This window comes from Pristiophorus japonicus, chromosome 18 (genome assembly GCF_044704955.1).
Source record: "Pristiophorus japonicus isolate sPriJap1 chromosome 18, sPriJap1.hap1, whole genome shotgun sequence".
Taxonomy (NCBI): domain Eukaryota; kingdom Metazoa; phylum Chordata; class Chondrichthyes; family Pristiophoridae; genus Pristiophorus; species Pristiophorus japonicus.
The window spans coordinates 112,586,625-112,608,896 of NC_091994.1; the positions used below are offsets into that span (position 1 = coordinate 112,586,625).

Sequence of the window (22,272 nt, forward strand, 5' to 3'; positions counted from 1 at the left end):
CTATTCTATTTTATGTCTTGTGTTTTTGTAAAATGTTAGCTGGGGCACAGTTTGCTGCCCTATATGCTGTGGCCAGTACTGGCACCTGCTATTTGCCACTTGCCGAATTCCCAATTTTGGGTAAAGCTCTAAGGGGAGTTGCTGGGAAGACTCCAGGAATTTCTTCATGGAAGGGAAGAAAATAAACAAGCGAGTTAATCCTGGCATAGTCGATTGCGGCATTTGCAGAGGTATTGCAGTGGCTTACCGAGAATGGTGTGGGAGAGAGGGCAAAGTATGAGTGATGGATCAGGGGGAGTGGCAAAGAAAAGGCATGCTGTAATATAACTACTGACCCAACTCAATTCTTTTTAAGGTTGCCTGGACAGACTCGATGAATGTCCCTCCTGGGCACAGAGGAATTTCTGTGAAGAGCATCATACTTTAATGCAGAAGCATTGTCCTTCTAGCTGTGACTTCTGCACAGGTACAGTAGCATCCTCTGCCATTCACGCAACAACTCTTCCCTCTTTCTGTCGTCATCCATGTCCAGCGTAGTCACAGTTTGAACCTTGGGTTATGGCAGTAAAATCATCATTGTTTACGGCACACAATTTGCCGGCATGGACTGGTTGGGCCGAACGGCCTGTTGTAGTACCGTGTATTCTATGTAACTCATTTCTGATTGTGAACTCATGAATTGCACAGTATCTCCTGATTGCTGCAGGGACAGAGGTCCAACACTTGGAAATAATGGGAGCAATCTTTCAGTCCAGGCCGTTATTCATTGTGTCCAACTAGTTGTCCCCACAGCTGTCGGCCGGTCCATGTGTCCAGGCGGAGGGCTTTCAACACCTTTTCACCGCTCTCTCAAGATAGAAAATCTCAGTTTATCTCTGTCTTGCTTTGGAATTCAGGGCAGAATTCTGGGACTATTATGCTATTAAATGTTCACCCGTATTGGAAAGAGACAACCCATTGAGCAGTTTCTGCATTAAAACGGGCCTTAGTGATTGTACCGTCTCTTTAAATTGGCCCTTAAATTCTAAAGTATTATGGCCACATTCTTAGAAAACTGTCTGAACTCGGGGTACCAAGCCCAGTAAACAGGCGTCATATGGTCCTATTATTGAAAACAGAGCTCCTAAATGTCAGATCTGTACAGCCTGTTTCTCTTTTGCTGTTCAAGGCCACTCAGTGACTTGGCTAAGGAATTACAAAACTCATCCCAACCCCTATCAATCTAGATTTGAGGCAACAGTGGGACTTGGCATCTAAATGTTTTTCATTTTGCAATAATCCACCTAGCCTGAAATACGAATGTGTTGTTCTGCAGATCCGCCCATTGCCACCAATGCACCGACACCTGTACCTCCCAGGACTAAGGTCAAGCGAGTGCCCAAAGGCCGGAATGTTACAGTTCGATGTGGACAAAAGATTGCCCATAAGAAAGGGATAGTGCAGTAAGTAATGTGTTCTTCAAACGGTCCATACGTCTGACTGTGTTACTTCAGTGACTCATCATCATCATAGTCAGCCCCTCGGAATCAAGGAGGACTTGCTTCCACTCCCAAAGTGAGTTCTGTCATATATATAACCTTCATGTAACAACACTGCATACTGTATACACCTAAGAAATGCACACCTTGACCACAGGGGGTGAACTTGTGGGAGACACTCCTCACCTGGTCATCCAGGTATATAAAGGGAGGTCCCACGCAGGGTCATCACTTCTTGGTCCTGTGAATAAAGGTTCGGGTCACAGAGTGACCTTGTCTGCAGAATGTGCCTCATGTAAATTTATAGTAATATGTAAGGACATTACAAGTTCTTTGATGGCTGAACAGTCTGATACGAGAGCCACAGACCCTGTTACAGGTGGGACAGACATTCGTCGGGGGAAGGGGTCGGTGAGGCTGGTTTGCCGCGCACTCCTTCCGCTGCCTGCGCTTGGCCTCTTCACGCTCTTTGTGTCGAGACTCGAAGAGTTCAACGCCCTCCCGGATGTACTTTCTCCACCTCGGGCGGTCTGCGGTCAGGGTCTCCCAGGTGTCAGTGGTGATGTCGCACTTTATCAGGGAGGCTTTGAGGGTGTCCTTATAACGTTTCCACTGTCCTCCTTTGGCTTGTTTACCATGAAGGAGCTCCGCATAAAGCACTTGCTTTGGGAGTCTCGTGTCTGGCATGCGAACAATGTGGCCTGCCCAGCGGAGCTGATCGAGTGTGGTCAGTGCTTCAATGCTGGGGCTGTTGGCCTGGTTGAGGACACTGATGTTGGTGAGTCTGTCCTCCCAGGGGATTTGCAGGATCTTGCGGAGACATCGTTGGTGATATTTCTCCAGCGACTTGAAGTGCCTTCTGTACATCGTCCATGCCTCAGATCCATACAGGAGGGCGGGTATTACTACAGCCCTTTAGACCATGAGCTCGGTGGTAGATTTGAGGGCCTGGTCTTCGAACACTCTTTTCCTCAGATGGCCGAAGGCTGCACTTGAAGCGATGCTGAATCTCTGCATCAATGTCTGCCTTTGTTGATAAGAGGCTCCTGAGGTATGGGAAATGGTCCACGGTGTTCAGGGCCGCACCGTGAATCTTGATGACTGGGGGGCAGTGCTGTGCGGCGAGGACAGGCTGGTGGAGGACCTTTGTCTTACGGATGTTAAGCATAAGGCCCATGCTTTCATATGCCTCAGTAAATACATTGACTATATCCTGGAGTTCAACCTCTGAATGTGCGCAGACGCAGGCGTCGTCCGCATACTGTAGCTCAACGACAGAGGTTGGGGTGGTCTTGGACCTGACCTGGAGGCGGCGTAGGTTAAACAGCTTCCCACTGGTTCTGTAGTTCATTCCGCTCCAGCGGGGAGCTTGTTGACTGTGACGTTGCACGAGGCAGGCAAAGCCATAAAACAGCTTAAGAATAACCAGGCTACGGGTGCGGATGGAATCCCTGCTGAGGCGCTAAAATATGGCGGAGAGGTGTTGTTGTCGTGGATACAAGACCTCATCTCTCTCATCTGGAGGGAGGAGAGCAGGCCGGGAGATCTTCGAGATGCAGTGATTGTGACCATTTTTAAAAAGGGGGACAAGTCCGACTGTGGTAACTACAGGAGAATTTCCCTGCTTTTAGCCACTGGGAAAGTTGTCGCTCGAGTTCTCCTCAATCGTCTTCTCCCTGTGGCTGAGGAGCTTCTCCCGGAATCACAATGCGGATTTCGTCCCCTATGGGGCACAACAGACATTATCTTTGCAGCGCGCCAGTTGTAGGAAAATGCAGGGAGCAGCGCCAGCCCTTATACATGGCCGCCTTCGATCTTACAAAGGCCTTTGACACTGTCAACCGCGAGGGTCTATGGAGCGTCCTCCTCCATTTCGGATGCCCTCAAAAGTTTGTCAACATCCTTCGCCTCCTTCACGTAGGCCGTGATCCTTACCGACTGATCCATCACAGACCCAATTCACGTCCGGACTGGGGTCAAACAGGGCTGCGTTATCGCTCCAACCCTCTTCTTAATCTTCCTCGCCACCATGCTCCACCTCACAATCAGTGACTCAATACTGTATATGGTTTATATCCATCGTGGCAGCCAGTGCCAACGTCAAGAATCATAAAAATTTACAGCATGCAAGGAGGCCATTTCGGCCCATCATGTCAACCGATGCAACTGACAGACTGACCAGGCTAGTTAGATGCTGAGTATCCCTTTACTTTGCCCTAGCAATGTATTTCCACCCCAACCTGAGGAGAGCACCAGCAAATACACCAATGTTACATTGTTCCAGCAACCATCTTTATGATCTCTCCATGAGATTTTTAAAAATTAATTCCTTGGGATGTGGGCGTCGCTGGCAGGGCCGGCATTTATTGCCCATCCCTAATTGCCCCTTGAGAAGGTGGTGGTGAGCCGCCTTCTTGAACCGCTGCAGTCCATGTGGTGAAGGTGCTCCCACAGTGCTATTAGGGAGGGAGTTCCAGGATTGTGACCCAGCGACGATGAAGGAACGGCCGATATATTTCCAAGTCAAGATGGTGTGTGACTGGGAGGGGAACGTGGAGGTGGTGGTGTTCCTATGCGCCTGCTGCTCTTGTCCTTCTAGGTGTTAGAGGTCGCGGGTTTGGGAGGTGCTGCCGAAGAAGCCTTGGTGAGTTGCTGCAGTGCATCTTGTAGATGGTACACACTGCAGCCACGGTGCGCCGGTGGTGGAGGGAGTGAGTGTTGAAGGTGGTGGATGGGGTGCCAATCAAGCGGGCTTCTTTGTCCTGGATGGTGTCGAGCTTCTCGAGTGTTGTTGGAGCTGCACTCATCCAGGCAAGTGGAGAGTGTTCCATCACACTCCTGACTTGTGCCTTGTAGATGGTGGAAAGGCTTTGGGGAGTCAGGAGGTGAGACACTGGCCGCAGAATACCCAGCCTCTGAATTACAAATTTAATGCCATTTATTAGGTGCAGTTTTCCCCTGTAGGCCCATGCCCAGTTGGATTGATTGAGCTTCATTCGGCAGAGGATTTATAGCCAGCAGATGTGGATTTGAACCTTGCTCAGTGTCTAACCCAATGCAGCCAATCCAGCACTAATTAAAAGCAGTTAATCAGCATGGCATGACGTACTTGTACACATGCCCACCACTCTGGGGAAATATTACTGATCTTGGATTGGGCCTGTTGAATCTCTGCCCATGTGCTTTGATTTGCTGCTCATAGTTGAGTCTAATTTAAGTACCTGCTTATTATCAGAATTATTTGTGCTCCCTATGGATCTCAATAACGTTGTCTCTGGAACCAGGCCCGATTGATTGATGTGGAAACGAGTCAGCATACGCGAGCTTTGATTTAGATGATGATTAAATTGCACATGGTCAAGGCATTAACCCGTCCTCAGAAACCAGATGTGTTGCTCATCAGAATTCTCTGCATTAGTTTGCACCATCATATCTTTAATCATAAAGAGCAGAGGCTCCTGTAAATGCTGGAGAATTAACCCATGGTCTTCAGTTAGAGATCTGACCATGAATGAGCGGAGGGTTTGCAGTGTCCACATGAACATTGCATCACAAAAGTGGGACCTGCTTTCTGCTTCTCTTGCAGTGGTTAAAGGAGCTGGGCTCCTGTCTAAAGCTCCCTCAAGTGTAGGCACCGGAGGCGGCCTGAAGGAAGCAGGCTTAATGCCCCCCTCTGGAGAGACAGCCACCTGCCGTGCACTGGTGTTGGGCACAGGCTCAGAGATATTGCTGGTTGGCTGAATGGTCCCCACTCGGTCTTGGAGGTTTTGTGTGTGTGTGGGTTTCAGACTGACCCCGTAAGCCACTAATGTCCTTACTGCCCTCTCTCGATGCTTTCTTGCTGCAGACACCTCCTGGATTCTCAGTCTGCAGGGTGTTTTGCAGGTCTTAAGAAACTGCCTGCAATGTGTTGCAGATTCAATTGTGGATGCATCTGCTCTCAGGTGGGTGTTAAAGATCCCATGGCACTATTTTAAAGAGCAGGGGAGTTCTCCCCGGTGTCTTGGCCAATATTTATCCCTCAATCAGCATCACTAAAAACAGATGATCTGGTCATTATCACATTGCTGTTTGTGGGAGCTTGCTGTGCGCCCTGCATTACAAGAGTGACTATACTTCAAAAAGTACTTAATTGGCTGTAAACGCTTTAGGATGATGAAAGGCGCTATACAAATGTAAGTTTGTTCGTTCTTAAAATTTTGTTTTACTTTTGAAAGTTGTATAATTTGAACCCTAACAAGATCAAGCAGTTCTTCTGCAATCCAAAGTCTTTGTTTGGAGACAGATCTTGCAGTTTTCTTTTTATCACTGACATGAGATGGACTGAGAAAAGATTACAGGCAGCATCGACCGATCCAGAGACCCAGAAATGAAAGGGATCATGAATACGCCTCATTGCCAGTCTGACGTGTAACTTTTTTCAGATTCAGGCCAGGACAAATAAAATTTGTGGTTTCTAAAGAATCTAATGTTTGCTGGCTAGACATGCAATGGCTTAATTACATAAACTGTTGGTTCGTATGTGCCAATTCATCACTCTGCAAACTGCAAAATGCAGTGCAGATCAAAAATAAATCAGGGAGACACAATTCCTGGATGTACAGCAATGACAGGCGTGCCAGCAGCTGGACTGGCCCGAGTGACCTTGGGCTACAGGGGGACAAGTGAGCCAGGTTTCCTGTTCCTGATCACTCTCTAGTGACACCTAACATTGCTGACACGTAGACCTCAGGGCGGGGCAGGGCGGGGCCGGATCCTCCGCGTTCAGGTAATCCGGATTGAGTCGGCTGATGTGTAGAGTGATGCTTTGGTAAAGCAGCAGAGGGTAATGGTCGATGGGTGTTCTTGTGACTGGATGCCTCCAGTGGGGTTCCGCAGGGCTCAGTACTGGGGCCCTTGCTTTCTGTGATATACATCAATGATCTAGACTTAAATGTAGGTGGTATGATTATAAAATTAGCTTTGCGTTTGGTAATGAAGACGAAAGCTGTAGACTGCAGGAAGATATCAATGAACTGGTCAGGTGGGCAGAACAGTGGCAAATGGAATTCAATCTGGAGAAGTATGAGGTAATGCCTTTGGGGAGGGCTAACAAGGAAAGAGAATACACATTAAATGGTAGGGCACTGAGAAGTGTAGAGGAACAAAGGGACCTGGGAGTGCAGGCCCACAGATCCCTGAAGGTAGCAGGACAGGTAGATAAGGTGGTTAAAAAGGCATACGGGATACTTGCCTTTATTGGCCGAGGCATAGAATACAAGAGCAGGGAGGTTATGCTTGAACTGTATAAAACACTGGTTAGGCCACAGCTGGAGTACTGCGTGCAGTTCTGGTCACCATATTACAGGAAAGATGTGATTGCACTGGAGAGGGTACAGAGGAGATTAAGATGATGTTGCCTGGACTGGAGAATTTTAGTTATGTGAAAAGATTGGATAGACTGGAGTTGTTTTCTTTGGATCAGAGGAGGCTGAGGGGAGATTTAGCTAAGGTGTATAAAATTATGAGGGGCCTGGATAGAGTGGATTGGAAGGACTGGTTTCCTTTGGCAGAGGGGTCAATAACCAGGGGGCATAGATTTAAAGTAATTGGTAGGAGGTTTAGAGGGGGTTTGAGGGGAGATTTCTTCACCCAGAGGGTGGTGGGGGTCTGGAACTCACTGCCTGAAAGGATGGTAGAGGCAGAAACCCTCACCACATTTAAAAAGTACTTGGATGTGCACCTGAAGTGCCGTAACCTACAGGGCTACGGACCAAGAGGTGGAAAGTGGGATTAGGCTGGGTAACTCTTGGGCGGCCGGCACAGACATGATGGGCCAAATGGCCTCCTTCTGTGCTGTATTATGATTCGATGATAAAGCAGCAGATTGTGGGTGTGTGGGGAGCTCAGTGAATCGCTCTGACAGTAGAGGTGCGGGTGGGGACATATTTTGAGTAACAGCTAATTGCAAGCTGTAAAGTCAGTCGGAGATTACAGTTTCTGCATTTTTATCACTGTTGACGTCCCAGAACAACACCACAAAAGCAAAATACGGCGGTGCTGGAATCTGAAATAAAACAGAAAATGCTGGAAATCTCCGCGGGTCAGGCAGTATCTGTGAAGAGAAAAACAGAGTTAACGTTTCAAGTCTTCGTCTGTTTTTATGCCAGTGGTTATTAGATTAAAGCAGCTCTGAGTCTGGAAATGCGAACTGATTGCTGTACATCCATTACACCCCCTGTGCTCGCTGCCCCGTGTCCTAACTCGCACCCAGTCCCACTCACCCATCACCCACTGTGCTCGCTGCCCCGTGTCCTAACTCGCACCCAGTCCCGCTCACCCATCACCCCCTGTGCTCGCTGCCCCGTGTCCTAACTCGCACCGAGTCCCGCTCACCCATCACCCCCTGTGCTCGCTGCCCCGTGTCCTAACTCGCACCGAGTCCCGCTCACCCATCACCCCCTGTGCTCACTGACCCATGTCCTAACTCGTACTGAGTCCCGCTCACCTATCACCCACTGTGTTCACTGACCTACATTGGCTCCCGATTAAGCAATGCCTCAATTTCAAAATTCTCACCCTTGTTTTCAAATCCCTCCATGGCCTCGCCCCTCCCTATCTCTGGAATCTCCTCCAGCCCCACAACCCTCGAGATGTCTGCGCTCCTCTAATTCTGCCCTCCTGATCATCCCTGATTATAATCACTCCACCATCGGTGGCCATGCCTTCTGTTGCCTGGGCCCCAAGCTCTGGAACTCCCTCCCTAAACCTCTCCACCTCTCTCTCCTCCTTTACAACGCTCCTTAAAACCCACCTCTTGCACCAAGCTTTTGGTCGTCTGCCGTAATTTCTTCTTTTGCGGCTCGGTGTCAAATTTATTTGTATTGTCTTATAACACCGCTGTGTAGCGCCTCGGGACGTTTCACTACGTTAAAGGCGCTATATAAATACAAGCTGTTGTTGTATAATTTCACACACAGTCGCCATCGTTCTGTCCACTTTATTTAGATTCCGTTACAACTATTCAGTCTGATGTTGACAGCACATGAACTCTTGCTGCTGCGACAATGCTGTTTGTGTTTGTCTGAGCTCGCTGGTCTAGCCAACGATATTCTATCCCCACTTCAGAGCCTCGTTGAACATTGTTACAGTCTATAGTCTCTCCTCATCTCAGTCCTAAATGGCTTACCCCTTATCCTTCGACTGTAACCCCTGGTTCTGGACTTCCCCAACATTGGCAACCACCTTCCTGCTTCTAACCTGTCCAGTCCCGTCAGAATTTTATACGTTTTTATGAGATCCCCTCTCATCCTTCTAAACTCCAGTGTATAAAGGCCCAGTCGATCCAGTCTCTCCTCGTATGTCAGTCCTGCCATCCCGGGAATCAGTCTGGTGAACCTTCGCTGCACTCCCTCAATAGCAAGAACGTCCTTCCTCAGATTAGCAGACCAAAACTGTACACAATATTCCAGGTGTACTGAGGGAGTGCTGCACTGTCGGATGAGACATTAAACCAAGGCCCCGTCTGCTCTCTCAGGTGGACGTAAAAGATCCCATGGCACTATTTCGGAGAAGAGCAGGGGAGTTATCCCCGGTATCCTGGGGTCAATATTTATCCCTCAATCAACATCACTAAAAACAGATTATCTGGTCATTATCACATTGCTGTTTGTGGGAGCTTGCTGTGTGCAAATTGGCTGCCGTGTTTCCCACATTACAACAGTGACTACACTCCAAAGAACTTCATTGGCTGTAAAGCACTTTGGGACGTCCAATGGTCGTGAACGGCGCTATATAAATCAAGATTTTCTTTTCTTTTTTGTAAGTCAAAGCTATTTAATTACCTTAAGTTTATTAATGCCCATTTAGCTGCTAAGATTTCTATACAGTTTGCTTTTTGGGCCGAATGGCCTGTTTCGATGCAGTATATTCTGTGTAATTATCAGTAATACATTAATGGATCCTAAATAAGTACATATGCCATCACCACATGGAAGTAGCGCCACCTGCTGATTAGGTTTGGAGCTGCCTGTAAAACTCCATGTGTCCTTTCCTGTGGGTTTCATTAATCCCCATTGCCCTGCTGCCCTCCAGTTACCCCGGACTCACCTCTCCCTGTCCCTGACCGCCTCCATCAAAATATTGTTTTCATAGCTTCACAGCGGGAAGGATTTGCGGGCTGATTAACAGTCTTGGCCAAATTCCCTCTCATTTTATTTTTGGGTGCACGGCCCACTCAGATTTCTGCCTGTGGTTTTCCCATTGTAGAGGTGGCTGCACAGGATCTCCAGACCGTAACTATTTTTATAGCAGTGGATTGGCTGGTTAGTGTCAGCTGTGGCTCAGTGGGCAGCACACTCGCCTCGGAAGGTTGTGGGTTCAAGTCCCACTCCAGAGACTTGAGCACAAAAATCTAGGCTGACACGCCCAGTGCAGTGCTGCACTGTCAGAGGTGCCGTCTTTCGGATGAGACGTTAAACCAAAGTCCTGTCTGCTCTCTCAAATAGACCTAAAAGATCCCACGGCACTATTTCGAAGAGCAGGGGAGTTAGGGTTAGGGTTAGGGTTAATATTTATCCCTCAATCAACATAACCAAAAAAACAGATTATCTGGTCATTATCACATTGCTGTTTGTGGGAGCTTGCTGTGCACAAATTGGCTGCTGCGTTTCCCACATTACAACAGTGACTGCACACCAAAAGTACTTCATTGGCTGTAAAGCATTTTGGGACGTCCAGTAGTCGTGAACGGTGCTATACAAATGCAAGACTGTCTTTTAGTCCTAGATGGTGGGAGGGTGATTTAGGATCCCACAACCCATACAATGGGGAGGGGGGGGGGGTGCAAGGGGAACCACACCCAACAGAAGCGAGTGATCCCGCCGCTGGGTATAATCCCAGGATTCAGAGCCAGTGCTCTGGTCTCCATTCGCCGGGAGTGTCTGCCCCAGAGGTGGCAATGCTGCCACTCAGCCAAAGGCTCACTCGTTCTCCATCAAAACAATAATGATTTAATAAACTAGCGCATGTTCCTGGGCATTGCATGTAATGCCCAGGGTTTCCTGCTGCTACATTCGATTGTCCATCTGTTGGTGAATGATCGTGGGCGGGCACTACAACCCGAGCTGAGAGCTCCCCTGCTCTTCTTCGAAATAGTGCCGGGGAACTTCGCCACCCACCTGTGAGCATATGGGGGTCTGGGCTGAACGTCTCATCCGAGAGAAGGTTTTCGAGCAGTGGACGGAGGAGTGTGCGTGTCGGTCTGTGTGAGCTGCTGATTGGCTGACAGATTCATGAGTACCAATTCCTTTTCAGGTGGTACAAAGATGGGGAACCTTTAGAGTTTTCGTATCCTGGTTACATCTTCATGAAAGGCAATAAGCTCAGCATCATTGCCAACGCAATCAATGAAGGAACCTACACTTGCATGGTGAAGAAAAAGGGCAAAATCCTCACCAAATACTCCTGGCAGGTAGTCGTTAAAAAATAAGCAGCTGTTTAAACTAATTAAAGGAAGTCTGTAATAACTTGCTAATGATGATATTGTGAGTGGAGTATGTAATGATTTACTGCACTGTATAAAAGATACTGAACCAGCATCTGTAAGGTTGTGTGTATTCCGAGCCAGGTTTGTAGACGTGGAATTATATAAACGGGATTGAATATATTGTACAGTTATCTTTAAGGATACATTAAATTCTCACTAATCAATGTGACAAAATGTTCAGCTGATGGCTATATTTTTAAAGTGTATCTATTTTTTCTCACAAGGTCATGAATTGAAGCAGGTGTTTGTTGGTTTGTCCACAGGCAGGGTGTTACTCCCAATAGATGTCGATCCAAAAAAGGGATGCGTAAATGTTTTTAAAGTATTTTAGAGTGAGGGGAGCTTCTCATGATCTAGTTGTAAGGCTATCAGGACCAAACCCTCCCACCTTACACACGATCCATCTCTGGAAAGTGCAGGAACCCCATTTTTGATTTTTCTCAGCCTAACCTAGGCATACTCCTCGCCATCTTCCAGCTGAGAATAGTGAATGCAACACAGGGCAGGAATGACAATTGTAACAAGTGAGATGGTTCACCACTATATCAACTTCATGTAATGCAGTTACCTCCTGAGCCATTGAGATGTGATCACTACCATATTGGGGTCAATGAGATTTGGGTGTCCTTGTGCAAGAAACAGCAAGCAAATGACTCATTGTTCTTTTATACTGCAACCCCTTTGCAATAGAGTAAGGAAGTTGTGCTACAATTGTACAGGGCCTTGGTGAGACCACACCTGGAGTACTGTGTGCAGTTTTGTTCGTCTTAATGCAGCCCGTTAAATATTTTTGCGCATGTACAAAGTCTCCCAATCACAAGCCGGGAAGTTACCCCCATGGGACCTCCAGACACCTGCACAACTCAGTGGGAATGTTGCTTCAAATATAGTCAGGAGGTTTGTCAGAGCAATCAGCAAGCCATGTCATTGAGGGCTACTACCTCAACTGATTCTAGTTCAGCAGGGGAAGTTACAGTGCTTGAAAGCTGTCAGTATACCCAGATTTTATTTGTAAGTTGAGTTTTAATGTGTGCCCTGGTGCAGGGTGGCTATGCACGAGCAGCTGTAAATGTGTGTGGGCTGGACGATGAACCCACAGTGAGTTTGGATTAGGTTCACAGGAATCATTTTTGTTATGACATGCACTTAATGAAACATATTTATAAAGGCCAGGATCCCATAAGAGTACCAAAGCCAGGAAGTTATGCTAAACCCAAATAAAACACCAGCTGGGGTTAGGCGTGTCCAATTTCTGGGCACCACACTTTGGGACAGATGTGAAGACTTGTAAGGGTACTGAACAGATTTACTAGAATAGTTCCAGGGATGAGGAAAATAGACTGGAGAAACTGGGGGTGTTGTTCTTGGAGCAGAGAAGGCTAAGAGGAGATTTGATAGATGTTTAAAATCATGAAGGGTTTATCCAGAGTAAATGAAGAGAAGGTGACCTGAGGAAATTTTTTACACACACAATAATTAGGAAGGCACAGGGTGCTGGAAACAGATTCAGTCGTAGCCTTCAAAATTCAAAAAGGGAATTGGATACTTGCGAGAGAAAAAATTATAGGGATATAGGGCGAGCGAGATTGCTCTTTGAAAGAGCTGGCACAGACTTGATGGGCCTCCTTTTCTGTGCTGTACTATTCTATGAGGCGATGTAATCTTGTAGCATAGAAAATAGGTGCAGGAGTAGGCCATTCGGCCCTTCGAGCCTGCACCACCATTCAATAAGATCATGGCTGATCATTCACCTCAGTACCCCTTTCCTGCTTTCTCTCCATACCCCTTGATCCCTTTAAGCCGTAAGGGCCATATCTAACTCCGTGAATATATCCAATGAACTGGCATCAACAACTCTCTGCGGTAGGGAATTCCACAGGTTAACAATTCTGAGTGAAGAAGTTTCTCCTCATCGCAGTCCTAAATGGCCTACCCCTTATCCTAAGACTATGTCCCCTGGTTCTGGACTTCCCCAACATCGGGAACATGCTCCCCGCATCTAACCTGTCCAGTCCCGTCAGAATCTTATACGTTTCTATGAGATCCCCTCTCATTCTTCTAAACTCCAGTGTATAAAGGCCCAGTTGATCCAGTCTCTCCTCATATGTCAGTCCCGCCATCCCAGGAATCAGTCTGGTGAACCTTTGCTGCACTCCCTCAATAGCAAGAATGTCCTTCCTCAGATTAGGAGACCAAAACTGAACACAATATTCAAGGTGTGGCCTCACCTGTACAACTGCAGTAAGATCTCTCTGCTCCTATACTCAAATCCCCTATTTGCCTTCTTCACCACCTGCTGTACCTGCATGCCAACTTTCAATGACTGATGTACCATGACACCCAGGTCTCGTTGCACCTCCCCTTTTCCTAATCTGCCGCCATTGAGAATATTCTGCCTTCATGTTTTTGCCCCAAGTGAATAACCTCACATTTATCCACATTATACTGCATCTGCCCACTCACCTAACCTGTCCAAGTCACCCTGCAGCCTTTTAGCGTCCTCCTCACAGCTCACACCGCCACCCAGTTTAGTGTCATCTGCAAACTTGGAGATATTACACTCAATTCCTTCATCTAAATCATTAATGTATATTGTAAAAAGCTGGGGTCCCGGCCCTCCACAATTCACTGCCTGCCATTCTGAAAAGGACCCGTTTATCCCGACTCTCTCTGCTTCCTGTCTGCCAACCAGTTCTCTATCCACGTCAGTACATTACCCCCAATACCATCTGCTTTAATTTTGCAAACCAATCTCTTGTGTGGGACCTTGTCAAAAGCCTTTTGAAAGTCCAAATACACCACATCCACTGGTTCTCCCTTGTCCATTCTACTTGTTACATCCTCAAAACATTCCAGAAGATTTGTCAAGCATGATTTCCCCTTCATAAATCCATGCTGACTTGGACCGATCCTGTCACTGCTTTCCAAAAGCACTATTTCATCTTTAATAATTGATTCCAATATTTTCCCCACTACCGCTGTCAGGCTAAACGGTCTATAATTACCTGCCTTCTCTCTCCCTTTTTTAAAAAAAAAAGTGGTGTTATATTAACTACCCTCCAGTCCATAGGAACTGATCCAGAGTCGATAGACTGTTGGAAATGGTATCTTCACTTGCCAGCTCCCTTGCCACTACCACATTGAGTCTCCAGGGACTGTATAATAGATTAAGCCCAGCCTTGTGCCAACCACAGTGCTGTATTGTAGGGTGTCCTGGAATGTCAGACAGTACAACCCACCTTGCCCCAAATAATGCAGCATATCCACTTTGATAACGATGAAATCAGATGAGATGTTCGATTGTGCCAACTCTGATGTTTCCACCTTCGATTTCCTTACATTTAACCCCTCCAGTATGCTGTACTCACTCCAAGCCAATATACTGCGATGAGGTGTCCAAAACGGAACCGCAGTACACCAGATGGCATCTGTATGGCTCAGTACAACTGAAGCATAACCCCCTTTGAGATAAAAGCCAACATCATCAGCCTTGTTAACGCCACACCTGGTGTATGGTCTCCACCTAGCTTTGTAATTCAGGTACACGGTAACCATTCAAATCGCTTTGCTGCTCCAGTGTCCACCTTAGCTTTTAATTCAACGATCATGTTGCAAGTTCCAACGAGACTTGCTTCACCACCAACCCACCAATCTTTGTAGTCTGCGTATACTATGATGGCACTAACCTATTTTAAAATAGAAGAGTTTTAAAATATATATATATTTATGCCAAAAAGCCACTATAAGATACAGAGGCCATCAGACAATTTCACTTGTCCTCCCCCCTCAAACCAAAAGAAATCAGTTCATCATAACCAGAGAATAATGAGACATTGCACATGAAATCTTCTCAAAATGCCATACTGTTTATTGAGATTATTTTAAGACAACTACCCTGTCAGGGTACGGGGCCAGCCACCCAGAAATCAAATATTCGTACAATTGTCCCACAACATCATCACGGGGAAGATTCCAGGACCAAAATCATGGACATCCAAGGATCAGGCCAAGCAACAGAAGCCTAATGTGGCTGCAAGATTTGTAGTTCCTTACCGAAGATTCATCAGATGTCAACGGCTTCAGGTCCTGGATGAGTGAGTGGTCTTCCTTGCATCCATTAGTGAGACGTGACTTCACAGTGGCTCGTCAGTCATAAATAATCAGCTGCAGTGATGGATGGTATTCGGCTTCTTAGTTCCACGTTCAGATATAAAGAGATTGAAAGTCAGAGAGTAGTTGACGACTGTCTTTGGACAGACAAAGCCCCACCATGGTCTATTATATCTTCAAGCCATGAGATGTGCATTCCAGAATTACATACTTAAATCTGTCTTCATCCTAGAAATGTATGTTGTCCAAGGCAGGAGATCAGTGCATAATAGTTTACTCAGCAAGGAATCCAGAAGTCAGACTAATTATTTTTCTTATAGCTTAGAAGTTAGAACCTCATTAGGTAACAATGTATATGAAATTGCTATGTCATATCATTGGGCTTTCATTAATTAAATGGTCGTCAGTGGAATAGATGAAACAGTTTATATCCACCTACTGTATGACATTACTGCAACAAGGTGAAGTAGATGAGAAACCAGATTTGTTATTTTTGTGTTAATCGCTATAGTGATAACCAGACATGATGCTCGCGAAGGGGCCTAGGAGGTAGGGCCCCCTTAAGCCTGTTTCAGGTGATTGCCAGGATGCCTAAAAAAATGGCCTGACATGATCAGTCTCTGAAATTAGCGCCCATTTTATGGCTGGAGAATGAGCATAATATCCAATTTCTACCCCTTAACTTTAAACCATGAAGCCTGTGCCCAGCAGAACAATGCTTTCCTGAATACAAATTTTCACATACCCTCGGTCAAGTCCTCCGAGTGTGCAGTCCCAGGGTAAGCATTTTCTTGCTCAATTCTGAGCTCTCCAGCCTTGTGGCCATCCTAGGGTTTCCTTCCAATAATTCTACAGCTTTACTGTAAATATGGAGACCAGATACAGCTTCAACATCACCCCCTTCACATAAATCACAGTAGTTAATCCTCTCATTTTATTTGCTTCCTTCATCGACTGCAAACACAAAACAGTTTTAACAATCTGTCCACCAAAACCTCCAGATCCCTTTTGTGCTGTTACCTCAAGCATGTTTCCATTTAATAATTGCTTCTTCTACTTCATGACTTTACATACACCCATGTTGAACTCTAACCTTGTCTGCCAGGATTATCTCACACTGTTATCTGTAATGTTACACACCATAAACAATAATCTGTACTCGAGTCATTTACAAAAATGATAAACAGCTGCCCCCACATTGAACTGCACTGGCAACTGCCTTCGCCACCAGAACACCCCCTGGTTAAGCCACACAATAATCCAGGCGCATACTTTGTCATTTCACACCACATGAATCAGTCTGTTATGTGGGACAATGTCAGATGCCTCCATCAATCCACTGCTTTATCCTGATGCCCCACATCTGTAACCCCCTCAAAGAAATCTAGCAAACGGAGAGGACATGTTAACCCTTTCCGAAATCACCCTGGCATTCTCGGTGGTCCCTCGTACTTTCCCTCATCGAAGTCCCAACCATTTTTACCGCACTCGAGGCGAGGCTCAGGTCCATCACTTGCTCCTTTTTAAAAAAAAACGTTGGATAATACTGTTGTAATGTCCCAAAAGTTAGAAAATAACAACCATCAATGGGTGATCTGCAATCTCCTCAGTGGGCACATTGTTAACAGCCTTGAAGCCTTCAGCTTCCTGATCCTTACTATATTTAAGGTTTCTCATTTGCTGTCTCCCTTATACTCTCGAGTATTCCCCCCATCAGTCACTGGTAACAGTCCCATTGTCCTTCTCTTGCTCCTGATAAACAACATGTTTTATTCTTTGCAGCTCATCCCTTTTTTGGTCTTCCTCTGGTTGACTCAAGAGTTCCCCCTATTCTGTACATGTCAGTCTAATCTGCATACATAGGTCAAAGGCAATGAGCTTCTTGTATTATCTTTATAAATAGCCTAATGATTGGATTCCCAAGTTAAATTATGTAACAGTAGGTTTTGCACTTTGAATTATTCAGGAAAATGATCGTAGTCTAAATTTCTGTTGTAAAATAGACAATAGCCCATAAGCAAGTACAGACATTTCACACGAATAAGGCCACTTTACCTGCGCATAACTCAACAAACCTTTTACAGTCAGTTTATTTAAAAAACTTTCCTGCTACCTTTGAGATTTGTGGAACTTGCTCCCCACTGCAATATGCCAGACAAGGTACGACTGTACACCTTTACAACGAAAATGTTTGGGTTCAGACTGACCGTGACAATCGCTGTCTCACCAATCTCTCTGTATCTTTCACACAAGGCTCAGCGTGGACAGTGACCCAAGAGAAATCACTGCGTGACATTAATATACTCTCCATGTAGCAGCGATTAATACATTGAAAAAATAACCCTCTGTACTCTCTAGCTCAAACCTATACTCAGTTTGGTTACTCTAACACACCAGGAAATAACATGTACTTTTATTAGACTTTATTTTTAAGTTTACCAAAACTCTACATGTACACAAAATATTCCACTTTGACCAGTCAAGTTTAACAATTATTTCCACATTGCAAATGACTCGATTGTATTATTTTACATTTTACAAATGGATAGTTTAAAAGCTTAAAAAATCCTGAAAGGTGAAGCTTGCTGACCTGTGTCGCTGTACCAGAAATACAGCACAATGTCCGCCAGAAAGCGGCGGTTTCAGATACCAAACATAAAGGGCAGCCATTAGCCACCGAATTGTCCTTCACCCTGTAGCTCAGATAAAGTCAGTGCATTAGAACTTCAGGCTGAAGCCAGGACCAGCAGCAGAGGCTCCCTGGTTTGTGGTGGTTAAATGGAAGCCAGTGTCTTTCAAATCATCATCGCCCTGTAAAAGGAAAGTTTGCAAATAAACCAAAAAGTAAACCGATATACAAACCACCTCGTTCACCTCTCCTCCTTCCCGCCTCGTGTCTTTATTAGATGCACTGCAGCAACTCGCCAAGGCTTCCTCTGCAGCACCTCCCAAACCCACGACCTCTACCACCTAGAAGGACAAGGGCAGCAGGTGCATGGGAACACCACCACCTCCACGTTCCCCTCCCAGTCACACACCATCCTGACTTGGGAATATATCGGCTGTTCCTTCATTGTCACTGGGTCACAGTCCTGGGACTCCCTCCTTAACAGCACTGTGGGAGCACCTTCACCACACGGACTGCAGTGGTTCAAGATGGCGGCTCACCACCACCTTCTCAAGGGGCAATTAGGGATGGGCAATAAATGCTATTTTGAAGAGTAGGGAGGCCTGGGGCCAATATCTATCCCTCAATCAACATAACAAAAACAGATTATCTGGTCATTATCACACTGCTGTGTGTGTGGGAGCTTGCTGTGCGCAAATTGGCTGTCATGTTTCCCACATTACAAGTGACGACACTCCAAAAAATACTTCATTGACTGTAAAACGCTTTGAGACATCTGGTGGTCGTGAAAGGCGCTATATAAATGCAAGTCTTTCTTTCAGGGGGACAAGGACTGGTTGGTCAGTCTTCGCAGGGGCAGTTTGGAGAACGTGGTCCCTGATTCAGGCATCCCGTACAAACCCTTCTCTCTTCTTCGCATCTCTCTCCCTAAACCGTTCTCGATCTTGTCTTTAAAAATCTTTTTGATTATGCTTTCAGTCGCCTCTCCTCCTACAGGCTGCAGTAATTGTCCCCCCTGCGCAGCGCCTCGCGAGATTCCCTCTGTTAAAGGCCTTGTACAAATGCAAGTCATGTGTAAACAATAAACTTACCAGTTGACTATAACCAAGTCCGCCTTCGGGGGGGCGAGGACTAGTCCCACGTTTAACTCTCTGTTGCTCACTCTTTGCCGGCCAGGTGGGGAACATGGCTGATTCGATCGGCAGTGGAGTCTCCCGGAAATATTCGTGCTTCAGTGCTTCTTCAGCTGTAATTCTCTTGGCAGGGCAGTAAGTCAAAAATCTGATTTTTTTTTTTAAGAAAAGAAAAAGAGAAAAGTAAACATCTGGCAGTAGCACTGCTGCCTCACTACACTTGAGGCATTGCGAACTTTGTAAGACATCTGCTCTCGTCAAAACTAATCCTTTAAGAAGCAACACCGGACACCCTCATTTCAAAGCTGCATTATGATGTTACGCAGTCATCTCCGAGCACAGTTTGTTGGTCACCTGTGATTTGTTTGAAGTGAAATTAAAAAGCTGCAAAGTTTAAATACAGCAACAGCAATAAATGAGCTATAAAACTTGCTCAAACTTTAGCAGCAATTCTGGAGGATTTAACTCACAAGACCTCTTGCAATTATCAGCCTATTAAAGCCCAAGATTGTGGTCACCTAACCATTACAGGTACTTTACAATTTACAGCATCGCTTGTTCAGTCCTTTTACTTTTTGCAGTTTCCTGCTCCTGGTGTGTTTTGGTGCCACGCTGGAGCATGGGCCAAGTTTGCCATCTAGAGTCAGCAGACAGTACTCCTAGCTCAGTTATTGAGAAACCGGTGTAAAGGGCCATGATTACAGTGCAAGGCAAGATGGAAAGGAATTCAAACAAAATGATAAAGTAGCGATTAGGTGACCCAGAATGGTTACAAGAGTGAGACAAAGAAATAGTTATTTTATAAAAGGACGTGTTTTGGTAACCATCCCAGGGCGATGGAATAACCGTGGGGAACTTGGTGCTTGTGAGCTGGCAATGGCATTGCTCCACGGAACTCGACATTCTTCCCCAGTGGTGTCTAAACTCAGAGGCACAATCCCTGCCAGCACCTGCCATTTTCTCTGCCGCCTGCACGAGCTATCTTTATGGCTCTCCAAGAATGGAATTCTAGTGCAAATGATGGGTTGTTAACGGCACCCATTATTCATTGGGCTCAACAAGCCCAAAGCCATTTTATTGGGGACCCTCACTATCAAGAGGCAGACGACACGTTCACCCCATCAATCTGGGCTCGATTTGAAGCTGGGGATGAAAAAGCACTGTGTACCAACGTTCCCGGCTCCAAGGCATTCTCACATCAAAAACCGCGCTTGTGTCGCACAGCCCCTAAAAATAAAATTACGGGGAACATTACTGTGCACCCAGGATTCAGTTATCACTTAATCTTCCCCTGCAAAGGTTTCCAATAAATCCTTTCTGGTCTCTATTACTATGAACTGGAGTTAAGTAAATTAGCACCAAGACTATTTAATCCACATGGTAACTCCCATACTTACTTGTTCATGAGGTCAAAGCCTTGATCAGATAATAGAGCTCCAAATCTCTTGCGCAGGTTGTTGAATGGATATTCGGTAAAGGTCATTTTCTTCACCGCGGGAAGCTCATTGTAGCCCGGCCAGATCTTCTCACTCGGCGTGCCCAACTCCTGCAGGAAGAAAATAATCGCAGCTTCACAATGTCATTGTAAGCTTCACTTTCAATGATTCTACCCGTATAGAGGCAGCAGTGTGACTGCAACGGACATCTTAAACCAATCTAGTTTAGATTACCCAAATAATTTCAAGCATTCTACCAGTGCATTTATCAACTGGAATCTAGCTAGGGGATTGGTAATTTTATAGATTTGATCGAGTTTTGAGGGTTTGAAGATCCACCCGGTAGAAAAGGGGCAGTGGATGGGAGCGGAAAGGTCAGCACTCAATGCAGCAATGTGGGGGGGTGGGGGGGGCAGGTAGTCAGACATCTCGAGGGGCAAAAGCAGCAACAAAAAAAACTGCCACGGAATAAACCTCCACATGGGTTCCATTGGCTGTGAAGTTATTAAAGTCTTGTACAGGTTATTGCACAGGACACTATCCTTCATATTTTGCCCCAAATACTCTCCCCTCTGGGGTAGGCACTGGATACCATTTTGAATGTAGCAAGTAGCAAATAGCAAGTAGACGTTACAGTATATCAGCTAGAATTGCTGTCAGGGGGGACGATAAGACAGCTGAGAGCTCCTGGTGATGACCGGATCTGGCCCGTGCGTTATGCAATCTAAGAAGCAGACTTTCAGTGATTTCCTGAACAGAAAGATAGGAATACAATGACATTTCACTTTGGAGACGGTTCCTGTGCTTTTGGCAGAGGTGGGGGGGGGGGGAATTGAAGTGGGAACGATGGAGACAGTGGGGCCAACATTCGGTCCGGCCAGTTGGTGCCCATTTCAGAGTGCAGACTGGGAGCACCAAATCTCAACATTAGCTAGAAATTAATCTGCCATTTTCCTTCTAATTACGGGTTTGGGGTGGAGGATATATGTTGAGATACGCAAGGTATTGCAATTGTCCGTATTTCCGGTGGGACCTGGGCTGTGTGTTGGAAGCTCCCATTTGAAGCAGCCGGGAAATTTCAGTTTGATGTTAAAAAGGGACCTTTTGCAGCCAGTAAGGTGGGTGACAATTCCACTGCACTCCCAGAAAACGTGCCCTACAGGGATGTCAGAAGCTGATCCTGAGGCAGGGGGCTGTGAATTGAACAAGGAAGTGGCTAGCTTTTTATTTCCTGAGCCTTTCTGCTAAATGTTCCTAATTATTTAATTTTGGATCCAGCGTCCTTTACCAGCGGAAGCTTCTGAGCTGATGTGTTTGGACGAGGCAGGCAATCTACGAAGGGTGCCAGACTGCCTGAAAGATGCTCTGCGCCCTCATACCAGCACAGGATGCTGGCAGACAAGTCAAATAACCTCTCCCACCCCCCACCATCTCACTCTCTCTCCCCCTCCACCACTCCCCCCCCCCCCCCAACCCCACCAGTCTCTCTCTCTCCCCCCCTCCCCCCAGTCTCTATCTCTCCCCCCCCCCCCACCCCACCAGTCTCTATCTCTCCCTCCCTCCCCCCCCAGTCTCTATCTCTCCCCCCTCCCCCCCCCGCCAGTCTCTATCTCTCCCCCCCTCCACAGTCTCTATCTCTCCCCCCTCCCACAGTCTCCACCACTCCCCTCCCCCCCCCGCCAGTCTCTCTATCTCCCCCCCCCCCAGTCTCTATCTCTCCCCCCTCCCCCCCAGTCTCTATCTCTCCCCTCCCCCCCCAGTCTCTATCGCTCCCCCCTCCCCCCCCCAGTCTCTATCTCTCCCCCCTCTCCCCCCACAGTCTCTATCTCTCCCGTCTCTATCTCTCCTCCCCCCCCCAGTCTCTATCTCTCCCCCCCCACAGTCTCTATCTCTCCCCGTCTCTATCTCTCCTCCTCCCCCCCCAGTCTCTATCTCCCCCCCCTCCCCCCCAGTCTCTATC

The 22,272-nt window shown here is 46.6% G+C and overlaps 2 protein-coding genes across 13 annotated transcripts in view; one reads left to right on the forward strand and one right to left on the reverse strand.

Annotated features, from left to right (window-relative positions):
- The window catches only part of mmp23ba (matrix metallopeptidase 23ba), a 38,434-nt gene extending 27,487 nt beyond the window's left edge, over window positions 1-10,947 (forward strand). The window contains exons 6-8 of the mRNA XM_070860742.1: window positions 356-466; window positions 1,316-1,442; window positions 10,773-10,947. Coding sequence (XP_070716843.1) covers window positions 356-466; window positions 1,316-1,442; window positions 10,773-10,947 — 413 coding nt within the window. The remainder of the gene's footprint in view (window positions 1-355; window positions 467-1,315; window positions 1,443-10,772) is intronic.
- Window positions 10,948-14,851: 3,904 nt separating this feature from the next.
- cdk11b (cyclin dependent kinase 11B) overlaps window positions 14,852-22,272 on the reverse strand; it is a 60,024-nt gene continuing 52,603 nt past the window's right edge. For all 12 annotated transcript variants that reach the window (XM_070860609.1, XM_070860604.1, XM_070860613.1 and 9 more), the window contains 3 exons: window positions 20,274-20,422; window positions 18,835-19,024; window positions 14,852-17,925 (listed from right to left, as the gene is read on the reverse strand). In XM_070860609.1, coding sequence (XP_070716710.1) covers window positions 17,833-17,925; window positions 18,835-19,024; window positions 20,274-20,422 — 432 coding nt within the window. In that variant the 3' untranslated portion in view covers window positions 14,852-17,832. The remainder of the gene's footprint in view (window positions 17,926-18,834; window positions 19,025-20,273; window positions 20,423-22,272) is intronic.